The sequence below is a fragment of the Hippichthys cyanospilos genome, chromosome 15 (assembly GCF_059441005.1).
Source record: "Hippichthys cyanospilos isolate Australia breed blue-spotted pipefish chromosome 15, RoL_Hcya_1.0, whole genome shotgun sequence".
In the NCBI taxonomy this organism is placed as follows: domain Eukaryota; kingdom Metazoa; phylum Chordata; class Actinopteri; order Syngnathiformes; family Syngnathidae; genus Hippichthys; species Hippichthys cyanospilos.
The window spans coordinates 5,559,303-5,587,138 of record NC_142383.1 but is presented as its reverse complement, the minus strand read 5'-3'; the positions used below and the strand labels follow the sequence as shown (position 1 = coordinate 5,587,138).

At 37.7% G+C, this 27,836-nt stretch overlaps 1 protein-coding gene across 1 annotated transcript; it reads left to right on the top strand.

Moving 5' to 3' along the window:
* The first annotated feature begins 629 nt into the window (after positions 1-629).
* Positions 630-27,388, top strand: arrdc1b (arrestin domain containing 1b). Its single transcript, XM_088435472.1, has 8 exons — positions 630-810; positions 13,537-13,644; positions 17,041-17,091; positions 19,520-19,674; positions 20,544-20,726; positions 20,899-21,075; positions 22,525-22,981; positions 23,908-27,388. Exons 1-8 carry the CDS (start codon positions 693-695, stop codon positions 23,958-23,960), a joined length of 1,302 nt encoding a protein of 433 aa, XP_088291598.1. The 5' UTR covers positions 630-692; the 3' UTR covers positions 23,961-27,388.
* The last annotated feature ends 448 nt before the right edge of the window (positions 27,389-27,836 follow it).

Genomic DNA, 27,836 nt, shown 5'->3' with positions numbered 1-27,836 from the left:
AAGACAAGAAATAAAAACATTGAACTTGAAGGTGTGTCCAAACCTTTGACTCATGATGTCAATCGTATCATAATCATTTTATTTACAATGTAAACAAACATTTGAGCAGGAAGTGCTCGTTATTTTCCAAAGTCATAGAGAGCCACAGCAGAAGTATGAAAGAGCCACATGCCACACAGGAGCCATGCATTGAAGACACAGGGCCTACCACAATGTTCCAAACCATAATTCCTTTTGTTGTGAATACTTAATTACTGAAGTACATTAAGTACAGTCTTATCCTTTTGCGTCGGTTTGTTTTTACTTAAGTAGATTAGTTGCCTATTTATTTTTATTTTTTTCATATCATGGAGTCTTCTCTGCCTCTACTTAGGTGCAACATGTAACTACTCGTTATCTGGGCTGGACAATGTGTTTTTGCGTTCCTGAGGAACTCTACTAGATGTTACTTGTTTTATCAGATCAAAATGTTTTGCTGTCACTTGACAAAAGCCCAACACGTTAGCAGAGGTCAATCGTAAAGAAACATGCATTTCTACAACACAGTACATCTTGACCGTCAGATAAGCATTCGTCCCTCCCATGAGTGACAACGCACTGTTCCGTGACGTCATGCAGTTCTCCAAGCGGCAGCAGGTGTTGAGGCAAGCGTCGCGTCTTCCCTCAACACAAACTGGTAGCGGAGCGCAGTTATGGGAAAGCTGCAAGAATTTGACATCACTTTCACCAACAATAAGGTGGTTTACAGTCCAGGGGAATCGATCGGCGGAGCTGTCAAAATACGAATCAGCAACTCGCTGCAATATAAAGGTAATGTCTCCTTGAATATCTTCTATATACATACGAATGTAGGCAAAGTTTACCGTTGCGGGCTGCAGTGTGGTAGAAAACACAGTAACGGTTTGGCTACATTGCCACTAAAATGTCTCGAGGTTTTTTTTTTTATTCGGCTATTTTTTCGTTATAGATGTGGAGTTTGTATTTTCAATGTTTTATTTTTTTCAACGAATGGCTTCAAAGCAAGTCGTTAGTGTTAAGTTATCAACACAATTGAAATCCACATCCTGGACTACATCCTGCTTGATACAGCACATGCTGCCACTTGTTGTCTCTACATGACAAACTTGTTTGACTGTGGGACTTGCTGTAAGTCATGTCAAATTTAGCGGGTGGTAATCTACATATTATACTGTATTATGAAAGCAAAATAGAAAGATGGGGTTGTGCATTTCAGTGTTTTCCACCAGAAATGTTAAAATTCAGGTCAACTGACAATTATGAGGTTGAACTACAATAGTAAGCTTAAAGGTCTCAGTAGTTGCCCTTGAAGTAAACAATGGGCCCATTGTTTGACATTGATCCTTAAGGGGATTCTCCTGTGATAATCAAGGACATTGTGTCAACGTTAATAGTTGTTTTTTGTAAGAGAGAAACACACTAATACACGCAGGGGGATGTTGTTTACCAAAAAAAAAGACTAAAATGGCTCTTACCAAACTTGCAGACCTTTAAAATGTACTGTACTAAGTTCTCTTTTGTCGACACTTACATGAAAAGGCAATCTGCTATTGAAATCATGGCACCTGCTTTATGATGACTATGTGGGTAAAGAGAGTATGTATAAAGGAAAATCTGGAGTCATCATCTATCTTGGAATTAGATCAACATTTTCAAGCAAATAATAAGGTAAAGTTGATCAAAATTTTGATTCTTAAACTGCTTCCATTCAAGACATAACAGAATATCAATTTACAGTGTATTGCGCAAGTTCTAAACAACAGTCATTTGTTGTCTAGTCTAGTGTCTCATCATACTTTGGATTTTTATGCAGCCAATATGCAAACAATTCTCTCTCGATGACCCTTATGTGTGAAAGTGAGTATTAACAGCTGTCTTTGTCTCTTTGACTAATGACTAATCCTGGGTGTAATCTGCCCTTTTCCACCAGTCATCTGTGAGGTAGATGGGGCTACTTGTGAAGTGACTCACTTTCACATTGTCACATTGATGTTTAAGGCTTGAAGCAGGTGTTTTTTTTTCAGACAAAAATGAAAGAAAACGGTCTGTCTAGAGGCTTTTTGAATTTCTCATTTCCCTTGAGCAGTGTCTGATAGTGTGCAGCACAACCCTTCAGGTCATCTCTAATCATTGGGCTGTTGGAGTTAAGATGGACTGTTGTTGTGGATGAAAATAGCCTTAATCCAATGGCAGGTTTTTGTCTCTCATTTTTTTGACCTATGCTTTAGCTGTGTTTACACTCAATGTGTCCCGCACAGTCAGCATTAGTCAGTTGTTACTGAGCCAATGGTAGTCAGTTAAAGGGCCGTGATCATCATTGTGTTACACGTTCAACAGTTAAATATATCAAAGTCAAAGTCAAAGTCAACAGAAGACAAAACGTCTTGTTGGCCGGCCGTGCTTCTCACCGTGTGGCTGCCACGCCCCATTTATGATGTCATTCAATGCCGCCGGCCGCGGGAACAACAAGAGTGAATGAAGGAGCCAAAAACAGGTGTTTCTTTGAAATTAAAATGCAGATAGCATACAGATAGCACTCACAGACACAAATTTCTCTCCATGCGAACCCAGTATTCATAAAAAGGTTTGGCCTGCGGTTGACTGAATTTCAGTCAAGAGCCCAAACACACTTCTGCCACTTCTGCTTGTTTTCCACAGTAAAACAATGTAACTAATAAATTAAAAGTTACTGTTTACTTGGCCGACTCTGTTCAAAATCTCTCCTTCTCAACTCCGGCACTAAAACGAAACTAAAAGATGTGGATTAGGTTGGCATGTATTCACTCCACGGGCGGTGAAGGGGAGATATGAATTTCTTCTGCTATCGTGAGATTTTCTCAAGTCATGTTCACCTGCTCAAGAAAAGAAGTGTGAGACCCTAGAATATGCTTCATAATGCATCATTGAAGGTAAATACCACTTAGTGCCTTTATAGGATGAGAAATCAACATAGTTGCATGGTTAAAAACATAGTTGCATGGTTAAAAGCTCCAAAAAGTTGACTTTTCATGAAAGGGGTCCATTGACTGAATCTGAACAGGTAATATAATATTTAACGGAAGAGGAAAACTGCTATCTTCACCTAGATAACCTACTTGGCTTTTGGGTGTGTACAGGATGTTGCATTCATCCAGAAAAGTGCAGTTGTGCAACTTTTGTTACTTAGGCACATGGGAGAGTTATCACCCTTAATGACAATATAGTTGTCTTTTTCTACTAGGTTTAGGTTGTTGATTGTGGGTTTGAGTTTATGCTTGCAGCAAAGAACTTATCCATGTTATTTATTTTACCTTCAATTCCATTTCATTAATTCAGCTGTGAAAAACAAGGGACTATTGTAGATATTCTTTCATTTGGGCCTATGCTCATTTTCAAGTAAAGATGCTGATTTCTTCTTCCATTTGCAGTTTTCATGTTCTGTCTCGCTTTCTCTCTTTCTCACCTGGCTTTTGGGCTCATGTGAACGCCACAGGTAGCTGATGAAGATTCAGTAGGAAAGCAGATTTGGACAATTACCTTTGTCTACTGTGACCTGTTTGGTAATTTAATTTCATTGGTCAGTTTTGAGGAGAGTCTTTGATTATATTGACTGTTTGAACCGCTGCAGTAAAAAATTGTCAATCAACCACTCAATTAAAAGCTGCTGTCCAAAGGTCGAAAACGGCAGGAAAAAGGATCATATTATAGTCTATAATTAATGGTATATGTCTGCTCATAATTACATTTACAAATGAATGATGGTTCTTCATAAAATGCCAATAAGGAAGCAAATGTGTTGATCTTATATTGGTGCCATACAAGAGCTCTTATCCATTGGACAGGGTAAACAAAATAAGCCTTCTCTGGATCCATCCCATGTTGATCGTTGAAAATGACAGCTTTTTCTATAATCCTCACAAGTGCATTCCGCAAGGGAGTTGGCTAGCTAAACTACAGTATAATCTGTCTTGCAAGTGGGTTCACAGACATCAACAGTGTTGTTATGAATACTGTACATGTACTTTCACATCTATTAGGGAGATGATGATTTAATCACAGTGTGTTTATTAGAAAATGGAGATGTAGATTAAGATTTTTTTGGACCCTGTTCATTGTTTTTGCAGGGTATTTATTTTTCGAAAATCTGTTTTTAAGAATTTCCCAGGATTTGCAAACGAATAATACTGTACATTCATTTTAACGCGGATCAAAAAGACTTACCAATAAAAATATACATATGTGGAAATGTGGATATATACTTTACTAAACATTAGATCCACCTACCAGTATACATAAGATTTCTCACAAATCTGCATTCTAATTAAGTGCTACTTTAAGTTTTCTTTGATCAATGTCTGTATATAATAGTAATTATCACCAACTGTTGAGCATTTGGTGTCTTACATGTCCCAATGACTGTAAAATATATCAACTGCCTGAGTCTGTATGTACAGATGTGATTTAATGAATGAAATTAACTTAAGTAATGGTATTTAAAATTAACTGTAAGCAGTGAAATGGTTCTTATTTTTTTTTATAATTGATAAGGCAGAAGGTGGCCTCGTAGATAGTACGTATGCCTCAGAGTTATGAGATTTGGGGTTCTAATTTCAGCTCTGACCTTACATATTCGCTTAGTATTTGTGTGGGTTTTCTCCAGGTATTCTGGTTTCCTCCCTTTTTCCAAAAGCGTGTTAGATTAATTAAAGACCAAATTATCTGTAGTAGGAATGTTTATTTGCCTGTTTGTACTCTGTGATTGGCTGGATTGCAGTCCTGGATGTCCAAAGTCAGCTAGGATAGGTTAGGCATTTTTTAAATTAATCTTTTCAATATTATTCGAATTTATTGGAATCCCCTGCTGTTTTTTTGTAATACATAATGTGTGAATCACCTGGAGTTTTCTGACCTTTTCACAAAGGTATTCTAGTTAAGATGCATTGCACTGACTCCGTTTCAGGCTTTCAGAATTAATGTACTGTAATTGCTGAGCCTGCATTTTACATTCAATGCCATAGCGCCTCTTAAGCATGACTGCTGATTAATCAATCAGCAAGAATGCTTGAAACATGCTGAACCAGGGAAACAGCTGTTGTGTTCACACTTTATTGGAATCTTCCTTTAGATTAGCAGCTGGTTCATTGAGCAATCTTTGACAGTTATAGAAATATATTCTATACACTTTTCATCCTGTGCTTTACCAGAGGGTGGGTCATTCAGGGACATGACAGCGGGACAAGCAATAGTGTTTAAACGTAGATGGAATCAGACCACTAATGTGCACTAAGAGGGGGCAGGCCCTCATAACCGTCAAGCGCCGCACCCCGTTTTCACACTCGAGATAGTTCAGAGCCAGCGGAGAATTAGTTGCCCAGGACGAATGAAGGCAGACTGTAAATGGACTGTATCTGTGCCTGTTCTGTGCTCTTGTGTCCATTGTGTTTTTGTGCATGAGATACACTCAATATTTTCCACCAAATTCACTGCCTCACTGTATTATTGATGATAACACCATTAGACAGTAGTTTTATTGATTGCCAGCCTTTCAAAGTCATTTAAGTGGATTCATACAAAACTGTTATTAGTTACAAGTTGAACATGCAAGTTGAACATGCAATCATTGTGTTACTAGTATTGTGGTGTTGGATTATCTGATCAGTGTGATCAAATGTATTGCACTAATATCATCAAATCTAAGCTCAGACCTTTATGTGGTGCACCAGTAGCATTTCACAGACCACAACCTTGCTCAACAGTAGAAGTACAGATTTTGTCTATCATATATAGTACACATTTGACCAACTAAAGTCTGACTCAAAGCCAGTCATTAACATAGACACATTTAACTGAAGGTTAAACTAATTGTAATGGCCGGTAATGCAATGGTAATGGTGCAAACACTATATAGTGTTTTTAAATGGCAGTAAATTTGAGACACTGCTTAAAAAGCTGTAAAAAGCATTACCACGAAATTATTCCATTCCACTTGCCTAGGAAGGCACAGAGCTGAAAATATGCAGCTTCAGTTGTGCATATGTTGGTCTCCGGAGGGCAGTTCATTCATATAGATACGAAGAACATCTGAAGGAGAAATTTTTTTAAAAAGTAGTGTTATGCCATCTTCTGTTTTTTTTGTCCTGTTTGCGTTTGAATAGCTTTTAGTTACATACATCAGTGCTATTAATTAGCCTCAATTGTGTTTTGCACGATGTGTTAGCTAAACCTGTCCAAACCACGTCAGACTGCTCTCGCTAACTTTCCCCGCAAAACATTGAACATTAGGTTCCCCCCTGAGGTGATCAATTCCAATTCTATTTAACCTGGTCAATCCAAAAGCAAACCTCAATCTCACCACCTCCAGCACCCGCACCGTATAGTCTCACACCTCTGCAATTTAGGTTTGAAAATTCCTGCTCACATCCCTTAATAAGCACACATCCTCTGGACCAAGCCAATTATAGTATAAGTGTATGTTTTTTCTACTTTGTTAAGTAAAGTAAACATAACTTTTGAGGTCTATACTCACCTAAGGTTATAGCATGAAAGAGCAGGAGTTTATTCACGTACATACAACAAATAACACTGACTCACTGAATTAGTTGGCTGTAGTATAGAATGTTTAACGTCTGTGTTGCATATATTCAGCTGTGTTCATAATGCTTGAATGAATGGAGTGTGGATTTAGTTGGATCGAGGAACTTTATTTTAAAGATTTCCTGGCTTGAGCATCAGTTTTTTTTTTTTTTTCCAAGGTAAATGTATCTATTGTTTAACAAACTGTAGTGAGTGTGTTGACATATAAAAAACAATTTACAAACACCATCACATTTTTTTTCGGACATAAATCTGTAAGGTAAAATGATAATTTAGAAACAAATCTTAAGGCTTTAATCTCGAAAAAATAATATCCATCCAGCCATCCATGTTCCACCATATATTATACCATTTGTCGGACAAATGGACAAATTTTGTCCTATTAAGGTCGAAGGTATGCTGGAGTGGGCGGCACGATGGTTGAGTGGTTAGCACATCAGCCTGACAATTCAATCCTGAGTTCAATTCCAGCTTATGAGATCCTCTCTGTGTGGAGTTTGCATGTTCTCCCTGTGCCCAACCTAGGTTCTTTACGGGCACTCTACTGGTTTCCTCCCACATTCCAAAAACATGCATTGTAGGTGTATTGGACACTAAATTTTTCTTATGTGTGATTGGGTGCGTGAATGGGTGTTGATCCCTGTGTACACTGCAACCTGCTGGCAAACAATTCAGAATGTTCCCTGCCTACTTCCTATAGACAGCTGGGTTAGGCACTGACAAGCCAGCTACCCTAATGAGGATAAGCGGCTAGGGAAAATGGATGGATGGTATGCTGGAGCTTATTCCTGTTACTTAGAAAATAAGTGGGGGTGCCAACAGTAGAAAATGTTAAGACAGTTAAAATATGCTTTTATTGATTACATTTATAGAGAGCTTATTTTTTTAATGAAATATTCAAGTAGTGTGGAACAGAATGGGTATATTATAACAAGGCTGCGGGTTGTTTAATGATGTAACTTTTTCAGTGATAAACCTCTTACCCTTGCATGCAAACATGTAAGGATTTGCTTGTGTATTATGCTTGTAGACATGTTCGATTTTTAAATCCTGTACAATCTAATCTCACTGAATTGCTAAGCAAATCAAACCAAATTAAGGGTAACCTGCTTTTTGGGAGTTTTTCAGGGTGTTTTCTTAAATATAGTCATTGAAGAACTATATGATAGACTTACCACATTCTTAAAGATAATATCTTGTTTTCTCTTTGTGTGATGGTGGTTGGAACTTCTTTTGTTGTGTATTCAAAACACCATATCAGCTCTTGGAATCAAAATACCTATCTATGAACTTGTGACATGGACGTCCATTTGCGAGCATAATTTGCAACAATGAGTCAGCAGACCTCCTCTCGGGCCAAACATCAGTAACTTTTGACCTGAAAGGATAAAAATGTTTCATAACAATTATTGTTGTGCTCTTGATAATAACATGAACATGTTATTATGTGGAAACACAAAGACAATGAAAGATGAAAGACAAATAATTATCTGGGACTTCTGATGGACTTTTAAAACAGGTTATATTTGCACTACAATGCGATCTCCTACCTTTTCATTGCCTTACACTTCATTTTCTAATTCAAGAGATTATCGGGTGGTAGGTTTTATCAGGGAAGATGCTGGGAAAACCTTAAATGACATTATTAAAGTTGGTAGTTGATTTCTTTCTTTTTCTGCCCAGCTGAAAGCCCAAGGCTGGTTTCTTGCACAGGGATGTTTTTGCATCCGCATGACAGGAACGTTTGATGTAAAAACGTAATTTAAAACTCATTCACACTCTTCTTCTCACATTGAAATCATTTTGGCAGTAAAAATTTAGTTCCAAGTCAGTGAGCCAACACTCAATGTACGATGATGTATTTTATTGTAAAAAAATAAAAATCCGTTATCATCATTTCCTTTCAGGCTAACAAGGGGTGAGCTATGATGATTCAGTGATGCAATGTACACTTAATTTGTAAGTGATGAATTGGTGTGTAATTGTTCTCTGCATTTTAAACATATTCTATTGTTTCTTTGGTGTTTTTGATGCAATGTTGACACACGATTTTCTGTACTACAGTTTGATTCAGTTATAGTGCATTTGGATTAGCAAGCGGCATAGCTAATAACAGCAGTGCAGGATAGTTACAAACTTTAACAGAAAAACCAGCCCTGAAGGATTGAATTCTCACTTGGGGTGAAGAGGTTTTATGACAAAGAAAAGGAGATCAAGAAAAGGAGCTCAACAAGCTCCGGCTGGTTGATCCTCCCTCTGAAAAATCTGCTTATTGAAAGGGCATAGTGAATCAAATGGTTGTTTTTCTGAAACAGTAAGAGTGTTCCTCTCATGGTATTTGATCGGGCACCACTAATGTATTTGGAAAAACATTTTGATTTTGGTCTTCCAAATCTCTAACATCACCATGAGTTTGTTGTTGTATATAAATTTGCTTTTGAAGACGATTATCTTTGCATCTTTTCTAGTTAAGTATTTACTGTATTTTCCATCTTCAAAATGTTGATAACATCCTCTCTCTGACGGGTAGTATGACTTGGATTGTCTGCTTGCATACACTCTCATTGAACCATAAAGAGGATTTGGATGAACTCCAATGTGTTGGTAACAAATCCAGCTGGCTGCTGAGTCAGAGCATGTTCAACACATAGCATTCTGAGCACTAGTGAGAGACATTTTCCCTGCGAGTTGCACGGTTTATTCTGTGGCCCCTCGTGGACATTCATGCGCTGCCATATTCTACTCCCTGCTGTTCTAAAATCTTTGTGTGCTCTCTGTTGTGCAGCTACAAGAAATGATTTGAACATCCCAAATCAATGTTTACACATGTTGACCCAGAATCATAACATACTCACTCATCGTTGCTTATATTGTAACTCAGCTAAGTGTTCCAAGATGAAGCACCAATTATTAGTTTGCTTTTACAAAATATATATAAACTGAGTGTGTCGAATTTGACAGGCTCATACCCAACTACCGTGGTTAGTCAAACTTAAGGGATGCTTTGTGCTCTGAATAGCTAATACGTATAGTAGTTTGCCTAAAAACACTGTGGAGTCATTCTTAAATTAGTAAACATCACCTAAGAGTGACACGACTTGCACGGTTAAAGAGGAAGCCAAATAAAAATTGTCCTCATTTTGCATTCACTCCATGTTGCCCTCATTTAACACAGTATTTTTGATTAATAATGCATTTTTGGAATATGAATTAAGCAGCAAATCAACCTGTTTTTACTTTTTACATTTTTTTAAATCACGGAAACAGAAACCATATCACAAAAACGCAGTAATCTGCAGTAATCGCCTTTAGTGACACTACCAAATTTCACGTACATTTCCACTTTATTTGGGTGAATGATCTAACAAATTTGTCATCCTTTATCATGGCCAATCTGGCTCCACGAGTCTGTTGAGACACTGTCCTTTATTTACTGTATCTGTAGACAGACAGTCGCTGCTGGGATCCCCTAAGACATGGAAATGTATTGTTTGTTCTCAAATGTAAATGGATTGTGATGACCTTCAGGAGAATTTTTTCTTTCAGGCAGTTTTTGCAATATAATCAAAATAATTGAAAGTGCAATTTTTCATGGATGTTTAAGAAGAAAGTGTTCTTATTTACCTCATTCACGGCCAGCTGAGTTGAAATTGATTTACTTATATAACTGTCAGTGACAGTGAACAAATTAACGTTTTTCGAGTAAGTGAAAATTAAGTAGAGTAGCTTATCTTGTAACTTGGTAGCCACGCCTCCGTCTGCCTGCCCCAGGGCAGCGGTGGCTACATATGTAGTTTACCATTACTTGTGTCTGAATATGGGAGTGAATGAAAAATATAGCCGTTGTAAAATGTATTTGACTGTCTAGAAAAGCGTCGCATAAAAGTAATGCATTATTATTATTATTATTATTTTAATAGTAATAATAATAATATAGCTGTCTGATAGTGAAAGAGGTAAAAATAAATTAAAACCTTTTCAAATTAAAGTATAATATCTTTATAAGTAAATATTTATTTTCATTAAAAAAAATTGGGATTTTACTTAACATGGACGGGCTACTTAATTTTATTTATTTTGAAAAAATAAAAAAATCTAGACGTAAATACGTTATTAACATTTAACTGTGTGATTGTCAGAAATTGTAATATTTATAATAAACATTGAATACATATAGTGATTAAATTTAGACATTACAGTCACACAGCCTTGTGCTGTGATCGTTTTTTTTCCCTTTTTGTTTTACGTTCTGCTAGTGTTTTCATAGCCAGATAATACTTGCACGATTGCATAAAGTGTACAACATATCTAAGAATTTTCTTTAGCTGACCCACCCAAAATAGTGACTGGCTTTCTTAAAAGTGAGAATCAGTTTTTTTCCTCCGTAGTTATTGATGTGATTAAAATGTGACATGGCACAAGTGTGACGTCACTCCCCCAAACCTGAATGCGAAATTATCAAGTCCCAGAATGCCTCATTTCAAGGTGTTAAACCTATAGTCTCCCTTTCCTGCACATTCTTTTGTGTAAAGTTATAAATATTCATTTTCAGTATCATTAGAAGACTTGATTTTGTTTTGTGCTTTTGTTTTAGGTTCTCTCTCCTCCCTGAAATTGTGCCAACAATCTGGCGAGGCCATCTGCTTCCTTGTGTACATGTGTTTTCTGAGCACGACTAATGTTATTCAAAGGAATTTTTGGTCATTTGCTATCTGTTTTGTTGTTTTTTCCAAATACATACTGTTTTGTACTCCTCAAATGATTCAAGTGTATTGAAGTAAAATACACCCATTGCTTAAATTATTTATCATTTTGACAAATTATCTTTGGCACTTGCCCATTGTTTACATTCATGGTTTTGAGTTGTCATACAGTATATCCTTTTACTATACACTTACCCTTTTAGTTTCAATATTTGTTAAAACAAGGGAAATTGTTAGGCTCAAGGGAAATGGTCCAAAAATAAAATCTTGGTCTTCTTCAACTATTCTGGGATATTATGATTTTTTATTTTTAGTGGAAGAAAGTTAAAGGTTCGATTTATTTAAGAAAAAACAACAACAATCTTGTGGAAAATATTCAGACAAAAATGATATAGTGATGTAAAATCAGTTTGAACACAAACCTAACACTCATAGTTTGTGCATAACTTGCTGAAAGGGTTAATGTAGTTCATTGACCAGTATGGGTTTTTCTTTCTTTAAATAATGATACCAGCAATCGTGTCTCTGGATTGCTTGTTAAGAAAAGAACAATGGAGCTTTAATATGTCCAACACAAGGGGAGCTTTCTGTATTTATCCCAGTACAAGTCGATCTCGATTATTTTTTTTTTTACACTGACTTTAGGGGTTACATATATCATGGTTGGCAATGATTGTTGAGTGGCAATGGCACAAATGCTAAAACTAATGTTGCAACAATAAAATGATTTGAAGTGTCAATGCTTTTTTTTTTTTTTTTTTACACAGGTGAAAATTAATTTGTCGAGAAATACTAAAAGTCATCATCACTATTTGACACGGAAAATAGAGCCTCCCATTTAACTCCCTGACATCTTCTGTTTCCTGCTCGTCATTTGCACAAACATTCTCGTTACTCTTCCACGGGTAGTCATCTTCAGACCCGTCCAATTTGTTTGAAATTGAGGTCTTCTGAAATGATTTGCTTATCATCTTACTTGGGATGTTCTTCACCCAAGTGTTGACTGTTGTGAAAACAGATCGTAGATCACGATCGTAAATCCATGCCGGTTTATTCAAGCGCACATCCAAGGGCTGAAGGAGACAAGTCAAGCCCCCTCATTGTTGACAACTAAGAGGCAATAAGGCGACACTTGATTTAAGTGCATTATTTGACGTTCTGTGCAAACGCTGTAAAATGGATGCATACATACTGTATCGAATTAGAGGTATATATAATCGTTTTAAGCCTTGTAAATGACATAATAGTACTTATTTTGCATTTGAATTAATGCTATTTTAACACAGATAAGTGGAAAAAATTGGTCTGTTTCCGAAACATTGGTGTTTTTCTGTCCAACCAGACCCAAAGCAAACAGCTCAGAATACCTAATAACGGCTAATAGCAAAACATAGGCCTTCAGTAAAGCCCTGCTCTAAATCCGATTGAACATCTGTGAGAGGAAATGAAACCTGCAGTTGGGAGTAGGTGCCTTTTGAACATCAGGCAAGCCATCTTGTGCAGCTCGCTCATGAGGAGTGTGGCAAACTTAGTTAAGTCTGTGAGTTGCGCAAGTGCACTATCAATGTTGTCCACGTCTCTTAACAGTTGAGTATCTTTGGGAGCTCTTCTAGCCTCACAAGTTTTTGCCTGTTAGTATGTTGACTTCAAGTTGTTTTTAATATTAGATCCACTCGCTACTGATATCTAAATGGATTTTTATATCCAGGCTCAAGGTGAGGACTGGGGTTGAAACAATGATTAGGAATGATCTCTTTATACTGCTGTATGTCAGTCTGTTGCGCGTGTGCGTTTGTGAGTTTTATCAGATGGTTTTCATATTGTCCCGGAGTCATACAGAAAAGGTTGATTAGAGATGACACAGGGGGGATGTGATCACACTGCAGATATACAGTACTGTACCAAACACTCCAGATGTTATGCTCTGAATTAGTGGTGCTCTGGCCACTAATTGTGATTGGCCGTTTCTCATGGAAAATTGTGTGATCGGCATGTGTCAATCAATTCCCTTTATTGCCGATAATAAGAAACGGTCACCAGATGTGTGTTTTGTGTGTGTATGTATTTGCATATGAAAAATAAAGAAAATGAGGTAAAAATGCATGCTTTTTTTTATTTAAAGGATTCTTATCATCATTAAACAATATTCAATCTATGCTGAGTCTCTTATATTTAGGGTAGAACTGATCAATTTGATCTCAATCACAAATTATTCTAATTGTTTTTCTCTCTCCTCTCAAAGCCATCAAGGTGAACTGTCAGGGCTCATGTAGGATCACCAACAAAGTGAACGAAACATGGAGTGTAGAGGAGCAGTACTTCAACAGCACTTTGACTGTTGCTGACAAAGGTGATTAAAACATCTCTCTCTCCTTGTTTTCCTTCTTTGAACAGTTATCATTGATTACTTTTGTGTAAATCCACCATTACACAATGTTGTGTGTGTGTGTGTGTGTGTGTGTGTGTATATATATATATATATATATATATATATATATATATATATATATATATATATATATATATATATATATGTGTATATATATATATATATATATATATGTATATATATATATATATATATATATATATATATATATATATATATATATATATATATATATATATATATATATATATATATATATATATAATGCAAGCCAATCAACCCCTCGGTACTCTCACACACAGCAGAATATAAATAATGCATGATGCAGCCTCTCTGTCCTCCCCTTTATCACTGCAGTTTTTCCGTATCTTAATCTCTTTCGAAAATAGCCTGCTTTGCCTCAAGGACTGAGCAACATGAGCAGAGTGAGACAGTTGAAAAAAAAAGTCCTCTGTGGACATAGGATGATAAAAGTCATTTTCAACTTTGTTCTTTCACTGTCATCAAATAATAACACACAGGAAACTAAGATCTTTTTCCTATTGCTGCTATGCAAATATGAATGCAAGCCACACTTGTTGTAGCAAACTGAAGCCAAATAATGGAAAACTATATTATTTTCATTCACCAAAATTCTGAGTCAAAAAATAACAAATTGCATATGTTGAATAATGCTGAACATCTTAAGCGTATCTTATTAGGAGTAATATACAGCCACAGAAAAAATTAAAAGCTTGCTATGTTTTCTTCAATTCCACAACATTAAGAAAACAGAGGTAAACCCGCAATTGATATTGTCATAGTATTTTTTTTTTTCAACGTAGATTTTGCTCTAGACTTATTCCAGTTGGGTTGGAGGCAATCAGGAAATAAGTCCACGGAATGGGAAATCCCTGAGCCCAGGCGAGGAGTGAAATAAGGCCAATGGGGGTAAAACCTTCCAAGCAAGGCCAGTGCGTGGCCGCCGGCCCCTAATAGTGCCCGGTTTTTGGACACAAGTGTATTGCGCCTCATCCCTGAGCTCCATGCTGGGGAGGAAGCCAGTTTTTGGACTCAATTGAGATGCGCCTGATTGTTTGGTCACAGGTATACACGCGCCACTTCCCTGAGCTAATGCAGCAGAGCTCAGATGTCAAACTGAAGGCCCGGGGGCCAGATCCGCAGGTGGTTGCCATTGCCAAATCAAAGCTGGGTCAGCGGTGGGCAGCAAAGCAAGGCTGATGTGTGGTAAACATCCCAAGCAAGGCTGATTTGGTGGCTGATTTTTGGGCACAAATGTATACGTGCCTCTTCCCTTTGTGGTGTGGGGGATAGATTCTATCCATCATTCATTAGCCACCACTCTATCAAGGATTGTGTCACAGGGGCAGCAGCTTGAGTAGGAAGGGCCAGACTTCCCTCTCCCAGGCCACTTCATCCAGCCCCTCTGGAAGGGTCCCCAGGTGTTCCCTGGTCAACCGAGAGACATACCAGCATGTCCTGGGTCGTTCCCGGGCATCCTCCTGGTGGGGCGTCCGGAAGGCATCCAAACCAAATGCCCAAACCACCTCATCTGGCTCCTCTCAACGTGGAGGAGCAGCGACTCAACACTGAGCCCCTCCCGGATGACTGAACTTTTTCACCCTATCTCTAAGGGACATCCTGCGGAGGAAACTCATTTCGGCCGCTTGTGTTTGGGATCTCGTTCTTTCAGTCACGGCCCACAGCTCGTGACCAAGATGGGGGCAGGAACGTAGATTGATTGGTAAATAGAAACCTTCGCCTTTTGGCTAAGCTCTTTCTTTACCACAACAGACAAATACAGACAACACATTACAGCAGACGCTGCACCCATCTGCCTGTCAATCTCACTTTCCATCCTACCCTCACTCGTGAACAAGACCCCAAGATACTCAACTCCTCCGTTTGGGCCAGGAGGTCATCCCCGACCCGGAGATGGCATTCTAGCCTTTTTTCCAAATGAATGCCATGGTCTCAGATTTGAAGGTGCTGATCTTCATCCCAGTCGTTTCACACTCGGTTCCATTGAAAGTTGGAGGTCACGACCAGAAGAAGGCAACAGCACCCTATCACCCGCAAATAGCAGAGGTGCAATGTTGAGAACCCCAAACCGGCCCCCCTCAATGCTTCAGCAAATCTTCGGGGTAGGATAGGTTAGGTTACCCTGGAATGGCGCCTGATTTCCCTGATAACCCGAGCTCCTTTCAGGTGAGGATGCTGGATTTTCCTGACTCAGTTGACAAGCACCTGCAGCCCTTCGCCTAAAGGTGCATGTAGTTCAAGTTTCTGTAAATGAAAATCCATATAGTAGAGATCGACTGTTTTTTAAATACATAAAATGCTGTTTTTTAGCTGGCCAAAGTAAGAAAAATTGCAAGAAAAATACGAAGAAAAAACACAACCCCGCAACGAAAAAATTAATCTGTGAAAATCCGTGAAAGGGTGAAGCCGCAATAGCCGAACCGCAATGTAGAGAGGGAACACTGTATATATATCACCTTTGGCACAATGCTTTAATTTCTTATGAACTATGAATTGTTTTGGTGGCTATATTTCTAACACTGCAAGATGTAAGTTGTCTGGCTCCCTTCAATCTCTTACTCCTACTGTGTGACTGCCGCACCCCTATCATGCTCTCATGCTGTGTTGGGTCTGCACGGGTGGTACAGGGGCATACTCAATTAGTGATGCTTCGATCGAGAGAAGCTAGTATTGAGAGTGCAGCAATGAGCATGCAAGAATGTATAAATGGAGGAAAACACCACTTTCTGTCTTGAGGAAATAGCAGTCTACCTGTAATATGGTTGAAAGCTCTTAAAAATTGCATTTGCATGAGAGAGGCCCTTTAATTTGATGCACTGTAGTTTCATCATCATTACAGTCCAAACTATAACTATTATCTACTATCAGGGCCCCTTCTTAAAAAGATGCTGATCCAAAGTTGTACTGGTGCAGAAGAATGCACACGTTTTCTGTGTCGGTTGCTTCCTTGCTTTTTTTTTTTTAATCATCGATTACCTTTGCTGAGAGAGGCTTTGCCAGCCATGTGTTTCAGTCATTACTTATCAAGCTATTAATCACCCTTCTGTGCTAGTTTCAGTTGATAGTGGGCCTTTTCAAACAACATAATTCACTGTCTTTTGAAGAACATAACCTCTTTATCAATGAAACTCAATCCCACTGGGAAAATAGGCTTGGCACCTCCTGGATATCGAATGTTTTTACATGTGCACATAAAGGAAATATCACTTGTGCTTATCTCTTCACCAACAAGTGCCTTTTTATTTTTCTGTGTATGGTATTTATTTCAGTTGTGTTTGCTCTGCTGCAAGTGATGAATCTTTTTTTTTTCCACAGGAATTCTGCCAGCGGGCGAATACAATTTTCCTTTCCAGTTTCTCATTCCAGGTGTGAACTTTCTTTCAATGACCTGTTTTCATATTTGTTTTGGACACACCTGTGGTCCTTAAATTATTGTGTAGATTTATATAGGAAATCCGGGATAACTGACAGTATAACACCAACAGTATGACACAAAACAGATTCATACATTTGTATTATTGGAGGGTGATACCCGGTCAAGAAATGTGGAAAAAACTGTGTGTTTTATATCTGCATTACTTTTAACAAACACCAAAAAAAAAGCCGCTAAAGCATGCAAATAACCTCGAGAAGTCGAGATTAACACAACATACTTAGTCAAATTTGCTATCTTTCACACACACTAGCGTGGGCTGAAGCACAAGGGACATGGTTTATTTTTAGGCCCTCTCCTGTTGTGCAGCCACGGATTAATTGCCCGTCATGCCCCCGTGCTTTTCCTTGCCTCCTCTCATGCTCTCTCACTGAAAAACTTTGCATAAGAAGACCTGGTTGATTTTTAATAAGTGACACGTTTGAATAAACACATCCCTTATGCTCTGTCCCTTTGTATATGAATGTATGAGATTTGGGCAATTAACAAATTAACACTGAGGTATCAAATGGAATCTCCAATGTGAAATACAGATTGTTGCAGGACGGTGGCTAATTGTTCTAATTATAAATAGATTGTTAGACAGATAGATAAAACAATAAATATATAAATAATGAAATAAATAGGGGTTTGCAGTGCAGTTTTATGCAGCAGGAATGTTTCTCTCCAAAATACAAATCAATATAGTAGTTGTTTCTTTTTTGCTAAGCAACAATGTACAAAATTAATCCATAAAGTACAGTTTATGGTAAAACTATATTTAATCCCAGTCTAATCACAATAAATTTTACACTTTGATTCATTCTGAATGTTTTCACCCTCTTTCCAAGCGTTAATTTTAAATGAACTGTATTTTAAATTTTATTCTGTTCAGTAGAATGTACTCTACAAAATGTATTGTGTGATGTTGTTTTACATTTATTGCATGAATTACAGTGATATATATTACTTATTAAAGTGTATATAATCTGAGTACAATTTACAGTGCCATGAAAAAAATAGCTTTTTTTAATGTTTTTAGTTTCCTTACTTTAATAACAATTGCACTAATGTTAAACTATGGTTTCTGTTCTGTTTAATGTATATTTATTCAATTGGAATCGCACTCCCAATTTGTATACTTGCTGTACGATGACAAAGGCATTCTATTCTATTCTATTTTTTTCTATTCTAGTATACATTCTATTCTATTTTTAGTATTCAAATTCTACTATTCTGCTATGTGTTATACGATATAACTGTTTAAAATAATCAAATTTAAGTACCAGACAACTATAACTCCACTAAATATAAAATGCAGTTTTTGAAATGAAAAAAATAAATATTCAAAACTATCTGACCCTGTATACAAATAAATATAAAACCAAAAACAAACTTACTCTCTCATTTGGTTTAGTTATTAGCTTGAGGGATCATGTTTCTTTTTTTTTCTCCTCACAGAGCCAATTAGCTTTGAATATTCTTTTTGTGGGTGGCATGGTGGAAGAGTGGTTAGCACGCCTGCCTTCGATTCCTGCTTCCTGTGTGGCATTTGCATGTTCTCCCCGAGCCTGCTGGGTTCTCTCCGGGCACTCGTGCTTCCTCTCACATTCCAAAAACATGCATGACAGGTGTTTTTGGCCTTTTAAATTGTCCTTAAGTATGGTTGGGTGCACGAATGGTTGTTCATTCCTGTGTGCCCTGCACTTGGCTGGCAACCAGTAAGGGTGTCACCCACCTACTGCCCTTAGAAAACTGTGATAGGCACCAGCAAGCCAGTGACTCTCCTGAGGATAAGCAGCTCTAGAAAATGCATGGATGGATACTTTTTTTGCATGTTATTGCTGCACGGCATTTGCAAACGTAAAGTTGTGTGAGTTGTTGTTATACTACAAAATCAAATTAACCTTGTTTTTGTAAAATTAATTTTGCAAACAGTTCTTTCGATGTACTTGAAGGGTGACAATGGTTTGCGTCCTAAGTCTTAAACCTTTTCTTAATCTAAACGTTTCAACCAAATGTCAACCTTTAAGTGAGCAAAAACAATGCAATGACTATCCATGTGCATCCCTCCAGGGAATGTTTGTCTGCCTCTTGCTCTGCCTTTGCTGCCAGGCTGTCTATACGGAAATAACCACCTGCCTCTCCAGGCTAATTCTTATTGACATCAGCAGTAGACTTATCCCTTGAGAAACTTCTCAATGAATAATGGGCTCGAAGGGATACGATAGCAAACAAAGTGTGTGTTTTAAGTTAAAGCTTTTTTTCTTTCTGCGGCCTTTAATATGTTTGTCAGTCACAAAAATGCAATTGAGAGAAAAGATGCCATGTGCATTTTTCAAGACAAAGGAATGAGATTCTTTTTTTCTGGCATTCCATCAGCCGCAGTACCAACTTCTTTTGAAGGACCGTTTGGAAAGATTGCATACTGTGTGAAAGCTGCCATTGACATGCCTCGCTTTGCCAAGGACTACAAAGCCCAGAGGCCATTTTACCTTCTCAACCTGCTCAACCTTAATGAGGTGCCTGACATTGATGTGAGTGCAAATTTTACAAACTAAACATTAACCTTTAGTTGTGATTAAGACTTATTTGATTTCACATTCGAGTTATATGTCAATGCATAATTAGAGGGCTTGTCTCACAGTCTTAAGGTTCTGGGTTGGAATTGGTTCGTTTTGTGTGACATGTTTACCTGTTACTCATGAGTCCTCTTTCACTCCCAAAACATGTTCCCTGTGAATGATTAACTGCTGGTTAAGTTTCAAAGATTCAGTTTCTTGATACTCAGGAAAAAAAGATTTTTCACTACACACTTTGTGTGATTGCTACAATTTCAACATGTTATTAAGATTCATGCCAAGATTTTTTTTCCTCTTTTTTTTTTTTTTATTATTTTGCGGATTTCTACATAGGAATCCAGTCATGTTTCATAATTAAATGACACATAACCTTTGCACAACACACACAATACAAGCTGGAACAAATCACATCAAGAAGCAATTTTTTACTGAGCTTATGATGCTAGCTAAAACCTTAGCACAGTATTTGCTTTTTACTTTCTTATATATAATCTCAATCACGGATTCATTAACTAACAGCCAATTAGCGTGATCAGTTCACAGTTTCATCCAATATCAACTTATTCGAAATTTGGTCAATTTACTGGCTGAATTAGCCAAGCATTTTGTTCATTACTCGAGGGATCAGGGTTCATATCTTTCCTCAACCTGATTCCAGTGCAAGTTAAATTTCATTTAATGTAGTTCAATTATATTTTATATACACAATTCTTATTTTTCAATATCTTTCAAAAGCATTTTGCATTACACCACATGCTTTATTTTTTTCATTCAGCATTTAGTTATTCTCATGCAGTTTCTCTCTCTTGCTTCTCTGCCTTCAGTACATTAGCTATGCTGTCACCACAAAGAAATTTAACTACCTTCTGGTGAAGTCTGGGACACTGATGCTGAAAGCTCGCAGTGACCTCAGGGGTTATATCCCCGGGCAGGTGATCAAGTTAGCCACTGAGATTCACAACAAGTCTGGAAAAGACACAGGATGTGTACTGGCAAGTCTCATGCAGGTAAGAGTCTGAAACCCTGAACTGCAGAAATGAATTAAAAATATTTATGAAATTGTTGAACATTGCTTTAAAAGCAACATTAAACCCGAAGAATAGGGAGAGATGCGTGAAAGGGCTTCTTGTTACAGTGACATTTTCATGGTCTCATGTTTTGGTTTTCTTTTCTTATTAGAAAGTGACTTATAAGACCAAGCGTCATGTTTTTGACCTCCGAACCATCGCAGAGGTGGAGGGAGCCGGCGTGAAGGCAGGAAAACATGCTGAGTGGAGAGAACAGATCATTGTCCCACCTCTTCCTCAGTCAGCGCTGGCAGGCTGTAGCCTCATTGATATTGACTATTTCATTCAGGTTTGTGGATCTCCTTGTTCATGTTGGGTCTCTGCTCTTTTCTCATACTGGTGATTAATGTCTTTCCAATTATTTGAATGCTCTTTTTAGTAAGCTAGTTTTATGTCCTAGCTTTGCTCTTAAATCTATGTTCTTTTTATCACCGTATGAAGCACATTTGTGCATGGGGGAGAAAAAAAACTCAGCTGAAAAAAGAACACCAATCGAGGAAAAAAAGGAACATCAATCCAACAAAAATGAATGTCACTTTGTTGAATTGACAACTGAAAACGATTTCAGAACATCATCGGGAGCTGCTCACTCTCTGAGAACAAAAGCTTATCGAGTAATAGACTGTTCTTCAAAATAAAAGTGCACGAATGCCGTTCATTTCACATAATACATGTTATGGTATAGTTTATTTTGAAGCATTGGATGGCCTTCTCACAATGTTTGGCTGTTTTACTATAATGCAGTGGCTTGACAGGCAGCGCCAGAGAAGTGCAATGAAATACATAGGAGACTGTGTATTTACCGTATTTTCCGCATTATAAAGCACACCAGGTTATAAGGCACACTCTCAATTAATTACATATTTTAAAACTTTTTGAATCACAATATAGTAATACTCAGAGTAATAACTATAATAACTCAATAACTCTAAACTCTCAATAACATAATAACTCAATGTCAATATGACTAACCTTGTTCAACTGTAAACACACAAAATAAACAGGTAAAGCTTACTTTATCACTTCATTCCCCATCTACAAATCCCAATCTCAATATTGATCCATATATAAGGCACACCTGATAATAAGGCGCACCATCAGCTTTTTTTTTTTTTTTTTTTTTTTTTTTTTTTAAATAAGGCTTTTAGGTGCACCTTATAGTGCGGAAAATACAGTAATTGCATTTCTGGCCCAACAAGCAAAAAATAAACAAAACATGTAAATGTGTCCATGCAGCCTGGGTCATTTTACTCTTCCCTGCCTAGGTGAAAGTAGAAGCGATGAGTTGGCTACTACAAGCCCAAGTAAGTTGAGCAAGTCAGACTCTATCTCTCACTGCAGTTGAATGAATCTGCAGACATGAGTGAAACAGCCCAGGTGTGTGTTTTAATTCGTGTGGTATTTACAAAACAATGATATCTTAGCTAAACATTGTTTAGCTGCAAAAGAGGATCTTTTAATGACTTAATCCTCTGGTAGATCGCGGGAGGTTGGCTGCTGGAAAAGTAGATCTTGGGGCACAAATGTTTGGGCATCCCTGCCCTTGGTAGAAATATGTACCAGCCACCCTCTAAACAACAGAAGCTTGATTTGTTTCTTACTTAGGACTCAATAATACATATACTATAACCTTTTGTTGGGACTGTTTTTTTACCAGGCCACCCAACAGAAATTGTGGTGGTCATGTAATTTATGAGTATGCCTGAAGAAAAACCTATATAATTGTTTGTGGTTATAGGTATCACTAAAATCTCCGGATGCAGTTGTCACCCTGCCCATCTACATTGGGAACATTGCTGTGAACTTGTCTCCTGCCAGGACTATACCTTCAAGTCCAAACTACTGCGATGGGGATGTCTCATCCAATGCAGCAGGGGTGACACCCAGTGCCCCTCCATTTGAGGAAGATGGAGGACCATGTGCAAGTGGTGCTGCCAACGTAGAGATCCCCACCAAGCGTCATTCTCAGCAAGATTCCTCTCTTCAGCCTGTCACCATGTCCCCAAGCCCCTTTAGCCACGCCCCCAGTACAGTGCAGCATCCTGGCCATAGCCAGCCCGATGGTTCTGCCCCGTTGTTCTGTGTTTCAACTGGAACGACCATACCTTTCTTCACTGATGGAGATACCACACCAATGCCCACTTTCTGTTCTCTCATTTTGCCTCCAGAGTATAGCAGTTGGGACTATCCTCATGGTAAGCACATGTTGACAGCACAATACATGCTCGGAAATGTTATATTTGTGTCAGCTGGTGCTTTTTCATTTCCCTTGATGCAACAATACATCCATGTTCTTAATCTCTATGCAATTCATTCATTCCTACAGTCGGTGTATATACGAAAATTGCACACCCGTAAATAGCTGTTTTCCTTATTATTCTTTTAGATGTATAAAAATAGGTCAAGTAAAATCCTTTTGTTTCTACTATTAATGTCACCAAATAACTGAATAATTGTGGGATGACAAAGGGCCGACGTGAAGTGTTTATTTAGGTACGACATGGTTTCTCCACGTGTTTTTTATGTTTCAAATACCTGCCACTTTGGCAGGGTTTCTAGACTCCTAATATCTATTATAGCCCTTTGTCACATTAATAATGAAATTACCAAGAAGGCTTTTTACTATATGCTGCAAATACTCTATATTTCAATTTCTTCTTAATACTGGAAAAAAAAAAAAAAAAAAAAACACAAGTAGAATTCAATAGTAATCCCATTTCCACAATGCAATCTCTTTGGTATTCAAATTTAAGAATGGACTAAGCCCAGAACAATACTTTTTGTCAGGAGCAAATATGTGAAGTGCTTTTAACTTTTTTCACTGAAAGGTAAAGCCATTCAACAGTTTCAAGTGTCCTTTTCAGCATAGTACCTTTTGTTATTGTGTGTAGCTTTTTTCAAGTTCTTTGAATGACTCATGAATGTAATGCAATATGACTTCCTTATCTGATTTAAATCTGTGTTAAAAGTTCCTTCAACTTATGAAGAAAGCCCAACTCACACCAAACTTCAGTTAAAACCATAGACAATTGAAGAAGTGGACGATGAAGCAACTTGTCTGAGTGAATCACAAAAATTACACAATATGACATCCTCTTTTGTTTATACCTCTGTGTCACAGAGCCTCCACCCACTTATGAAGAAAGCTGCAGTGGCACCAACTTTGGACAATAAAAGAAGCAGGATGATGCACCACCATGGAAATACCCTGATGAAAACAGGGCCAATACACCAAAGATTAATGTGTCCTCGACATGGAAAAAGGGATCATGTCCTCTTGTGATTTTATGAATTTGATTTTGATCACGTGGTTGATAAACAGAGCATTTTAACACCACTGTGCTTAAACTAAGATTTAAGAAAAGTGATTGAACTTTTACCTGCTACAATCAAAAGCAATGTGAACACAGTATGATTTTATTTTTTTCTGTGCTCTAACTGGGACAGCAGGTCAGAATATCCTGAAAGTAACTTAGGGAGAGTGCTACTTGAAACTCTCGAGTTCTCTCTGCGATCTCAGTCGCTCAAATGAGCAGTGGAACAATGGAGAAACTGGATTTGTTATGTGTTGTGACTGGACTGCAGATCTACATAGGTTTGGCCATTTCAGACACCATATAACAGGGACCTGACCCAAAGGCTGCTTTGGTTGCCTTTGGAGGAGTTTATTCCCTTGGATGCAATATGCCCTGTTTGTAGGGCTTCAACTTACACTCACAAAGGAATTTGTCCTTGATCCTGAGAGAGCGCTGTCAATGGATCAGGTTCAAAGCCTCAAAAGTGGAAATGATCACAGCAAGCAAATCATCAAAAATTCAAATAAAACCTACCACAGGTTTCACAGCAGACCTTGACTAAGCCAATGTGGGGAAGGCGGACGCGGATCACGCTAGATGAGAGACGCTTTCCAGTCTCCGATGAGCTTCAAGGCAGATCGACTAGGTGTGAATGTAATTCAAGCTGAAGTTGTAAAGGTCTTTGTACACAGCTTAATTTTCTGCTAAAGGCTATGTCTGGGTGGTGGTGCTGTGATAGTTAGTATGTTGTGCTGGGGTCAGTAATACTAGCTATTTTCTGCATACTAGGGCTGGGTGATTATGGTAAAAAATAAGAGACATTAATGCAATTTTGAATACAACTAATATAATTCATTGTTAATTGATTTTAAAACGTAGTATTTATTCAGGCTAAAGACTTGGAAATAAATGTGTTCAATATTACAGGTTAGTGTTTTTGATTGTTTCAGCTTTAAGAGAAATCATTGAAGGCCCGGTTGGCACACCACTTTTGTGATGCATTAATTGAATCATCCTTGGTTGACAGTTTCATCCTGAATCAAATAATATGAGATTTCTCCATGCCATCGTCTCCCCATAATGCATTAATTGCATCACCCTTGGTGGACACAGTTTCATCCTGAATCAAATCATTAAGAGATTTCATAGTGCCATCGTCTCCGCAACATTGCATCGTATTTAGCTACGTTAGCTAGCCAGCCAACAAGCCATGTTGTGTGTAATGAGTTTGTTGATGATTTCCGAACAGTCAAATCAATCAATCAATTTTTATTTGTATAGCCCTGAATCACCAAAGTCTCAAAGGGCTTCACAGGTGAAAAGAGGTCATGTCAGACTCAAACAGAGACATCTTTTCGTTTTAGTTCCACAACAGCATCCCCTGCTCAAAGCTCCCAGAAGGGGAAGGAAAAACTCAAAAACCCCAATTTGGGGAAAGTCAGAAACCTTCGGTAGCGACCACAGGTGGGAGGAGCCCCCTTCCAGGCTCAACAAGTTGAAGTGGATGCTGCGTGTACCAAATACAGACAAATACAGATACACCATACAGATTACAGAAAACATGTTGTACCATATAGTGCAATGATGTCTTGACAGCAGGCAAAGCCATTGGGCAGGAACCTCCCCACAGTCCAGTCCAGTGGACCACAGGCGGTCGATCTCATAACCTGCGATGGTCGATCAGCGCAGAGCCAAATGGGGACATTTGATCCACAACATTTTGTAGCTCTGAAACTCCCAACAGAATTAAAAAACTAACATCTTTAAGCATTCTGGGGGAAGGCAAAATAACTCGCCACATGCTTAGTGTGAACAATACTGGCGCTTCACAACATAGAAACGAGCATACACGGACCATGTCTTTCAGCATACGCGTAGTTTTCCTTTGATTATACCATTTTATATTTGATTTGCTAAAAGCATAATTCTATTTTCAATTAATTGCCTAGCCCTACTGCATCTGATTTTTGTCATTAACAAAACACTGTCCTTGCTCATGTTTTGCATTTTTAACATACAATTTATGTTATTATGTTTTTATTTTTTTGCCAGGTGGCAGGACATAGCCTTAACACTTGTGTATTTTGTTCAATTTAATCTTTACATCAAAGGTATTTCACAAAAAAGGGAAACCATTGAAGAAGGACATGAAAGAGCTGACATTTTCAACATGACATGACCACTTAGTTATCATGCTACAATGTATGTGCCATCCCTTGCCTAAAATAATGCAAAAATTGTGTGCAGGAAAATGACCCAAACATGATCATAAGGATCATAAGACTGCATAAGGATTAAAGATGGGGTGAGGAGTTCAGACCCTAATAAGATGCTCACATCAAGAAACCTTTTTCTTATATTGATAGAAAACTTGTTCCAGTGACTTCTGAACTCATTATGATGCTCCTTGAGCACATTTGATTGGAAGTGTCCTTTCAATTGAATGGAAGGTAGAAGACCTTTTAGTACACCAACAACATACCCTAAAAACATATGAAAGTATGGTAATGGTTTGCCATCAGATGCTCTGATTTTTAGATGCTTAGAAAGTTAAAGGTTTTACAGATGAAAAAAAAGTGGAATTTTGTCTTTGTTGTGTATTTCAAATCTGAAATGTACATGTTTTTACCCTGTCATCACACTTACCGCATGATTGATTCAACTTCTTTTCTAACATAAATTTTAGGAAAAAGCTGCAGATCTGATGATTTGAATGTATCTACTGTATTACTATTTTTTGTTTACAATTTTATTTTGGGAGAATTTAGTCACATCCTCATTTTATTACTTTAACACGGTTTGTTAACATCTGACTTAATTCAGACACAGAATGCTTTTATCAGAAGTACAATTACCATGGTACATTTGTTTTGCATTATAGTGAATGCACTTCTTCTAGATTTCTGGGTCTTGTCTTCCGCTGTTGGAACATTTGATGGAGTTAATCCCTCTCTGTAGGCCAAGATCTGATTCTGTAGCATAATCAGGACTAAGCCATACACACTCTATGCATACAATGTTGCTTCATAGGTGAAAATACAACAAACTCTTGTAGGAAATGCGTGTCATTACCATCATAGCCAATAGAAGCAGCAGTTTGTTCATCTGAAAGGATTTTGCATTGCTTGCAACATTCTTGGTTTGCACTTTTTGACCAAAGAGAACAATAGTGAAATGATTAGCCGTTTTGGTTTTTGTTTGTTTTCTAACTGGTTTACATGTGGAGTATGCAGAGACCATTAGTAGCAGCACCTTATGTAATATTTCAAACGTGTACCATAGAACAATAAAGTTATCTGACTTGTTTGGCTATTTGTGATCAATGCCCCCTTCATATTTCAAAATGTCTTGAAAACACTTGCATTTGTTTCTCACTTTAAATTCGATTCCCATTTTCATTCAGCTGTATGCTTACACTGTAGCCATCAGTGATTTAAATATAATCAGATCACTTGGAATTCTGAAATGCCTTATTGCTACTGTAGACTTTAGAATTTAAAGAAAAAACATTTTCAGTCTCATCAGATTGATGTTAATCAATCACGTTTCAGGTCCATTAATTCAATTGGAGTTTTGGTATAAATAATCGCTCTCATCGGGAGAGTGGGGTAAGATGAGTCCAATTTTACTTATTTGGTTCTGGATTCAAGGAAAAACTACACAGGGACAAACATATTCCTTTATTTCAGGATGTCTACTATAAAATGAAATGGTCAGAATGAATTTCTGTCAAAGCTTCACAAAATAATGACCT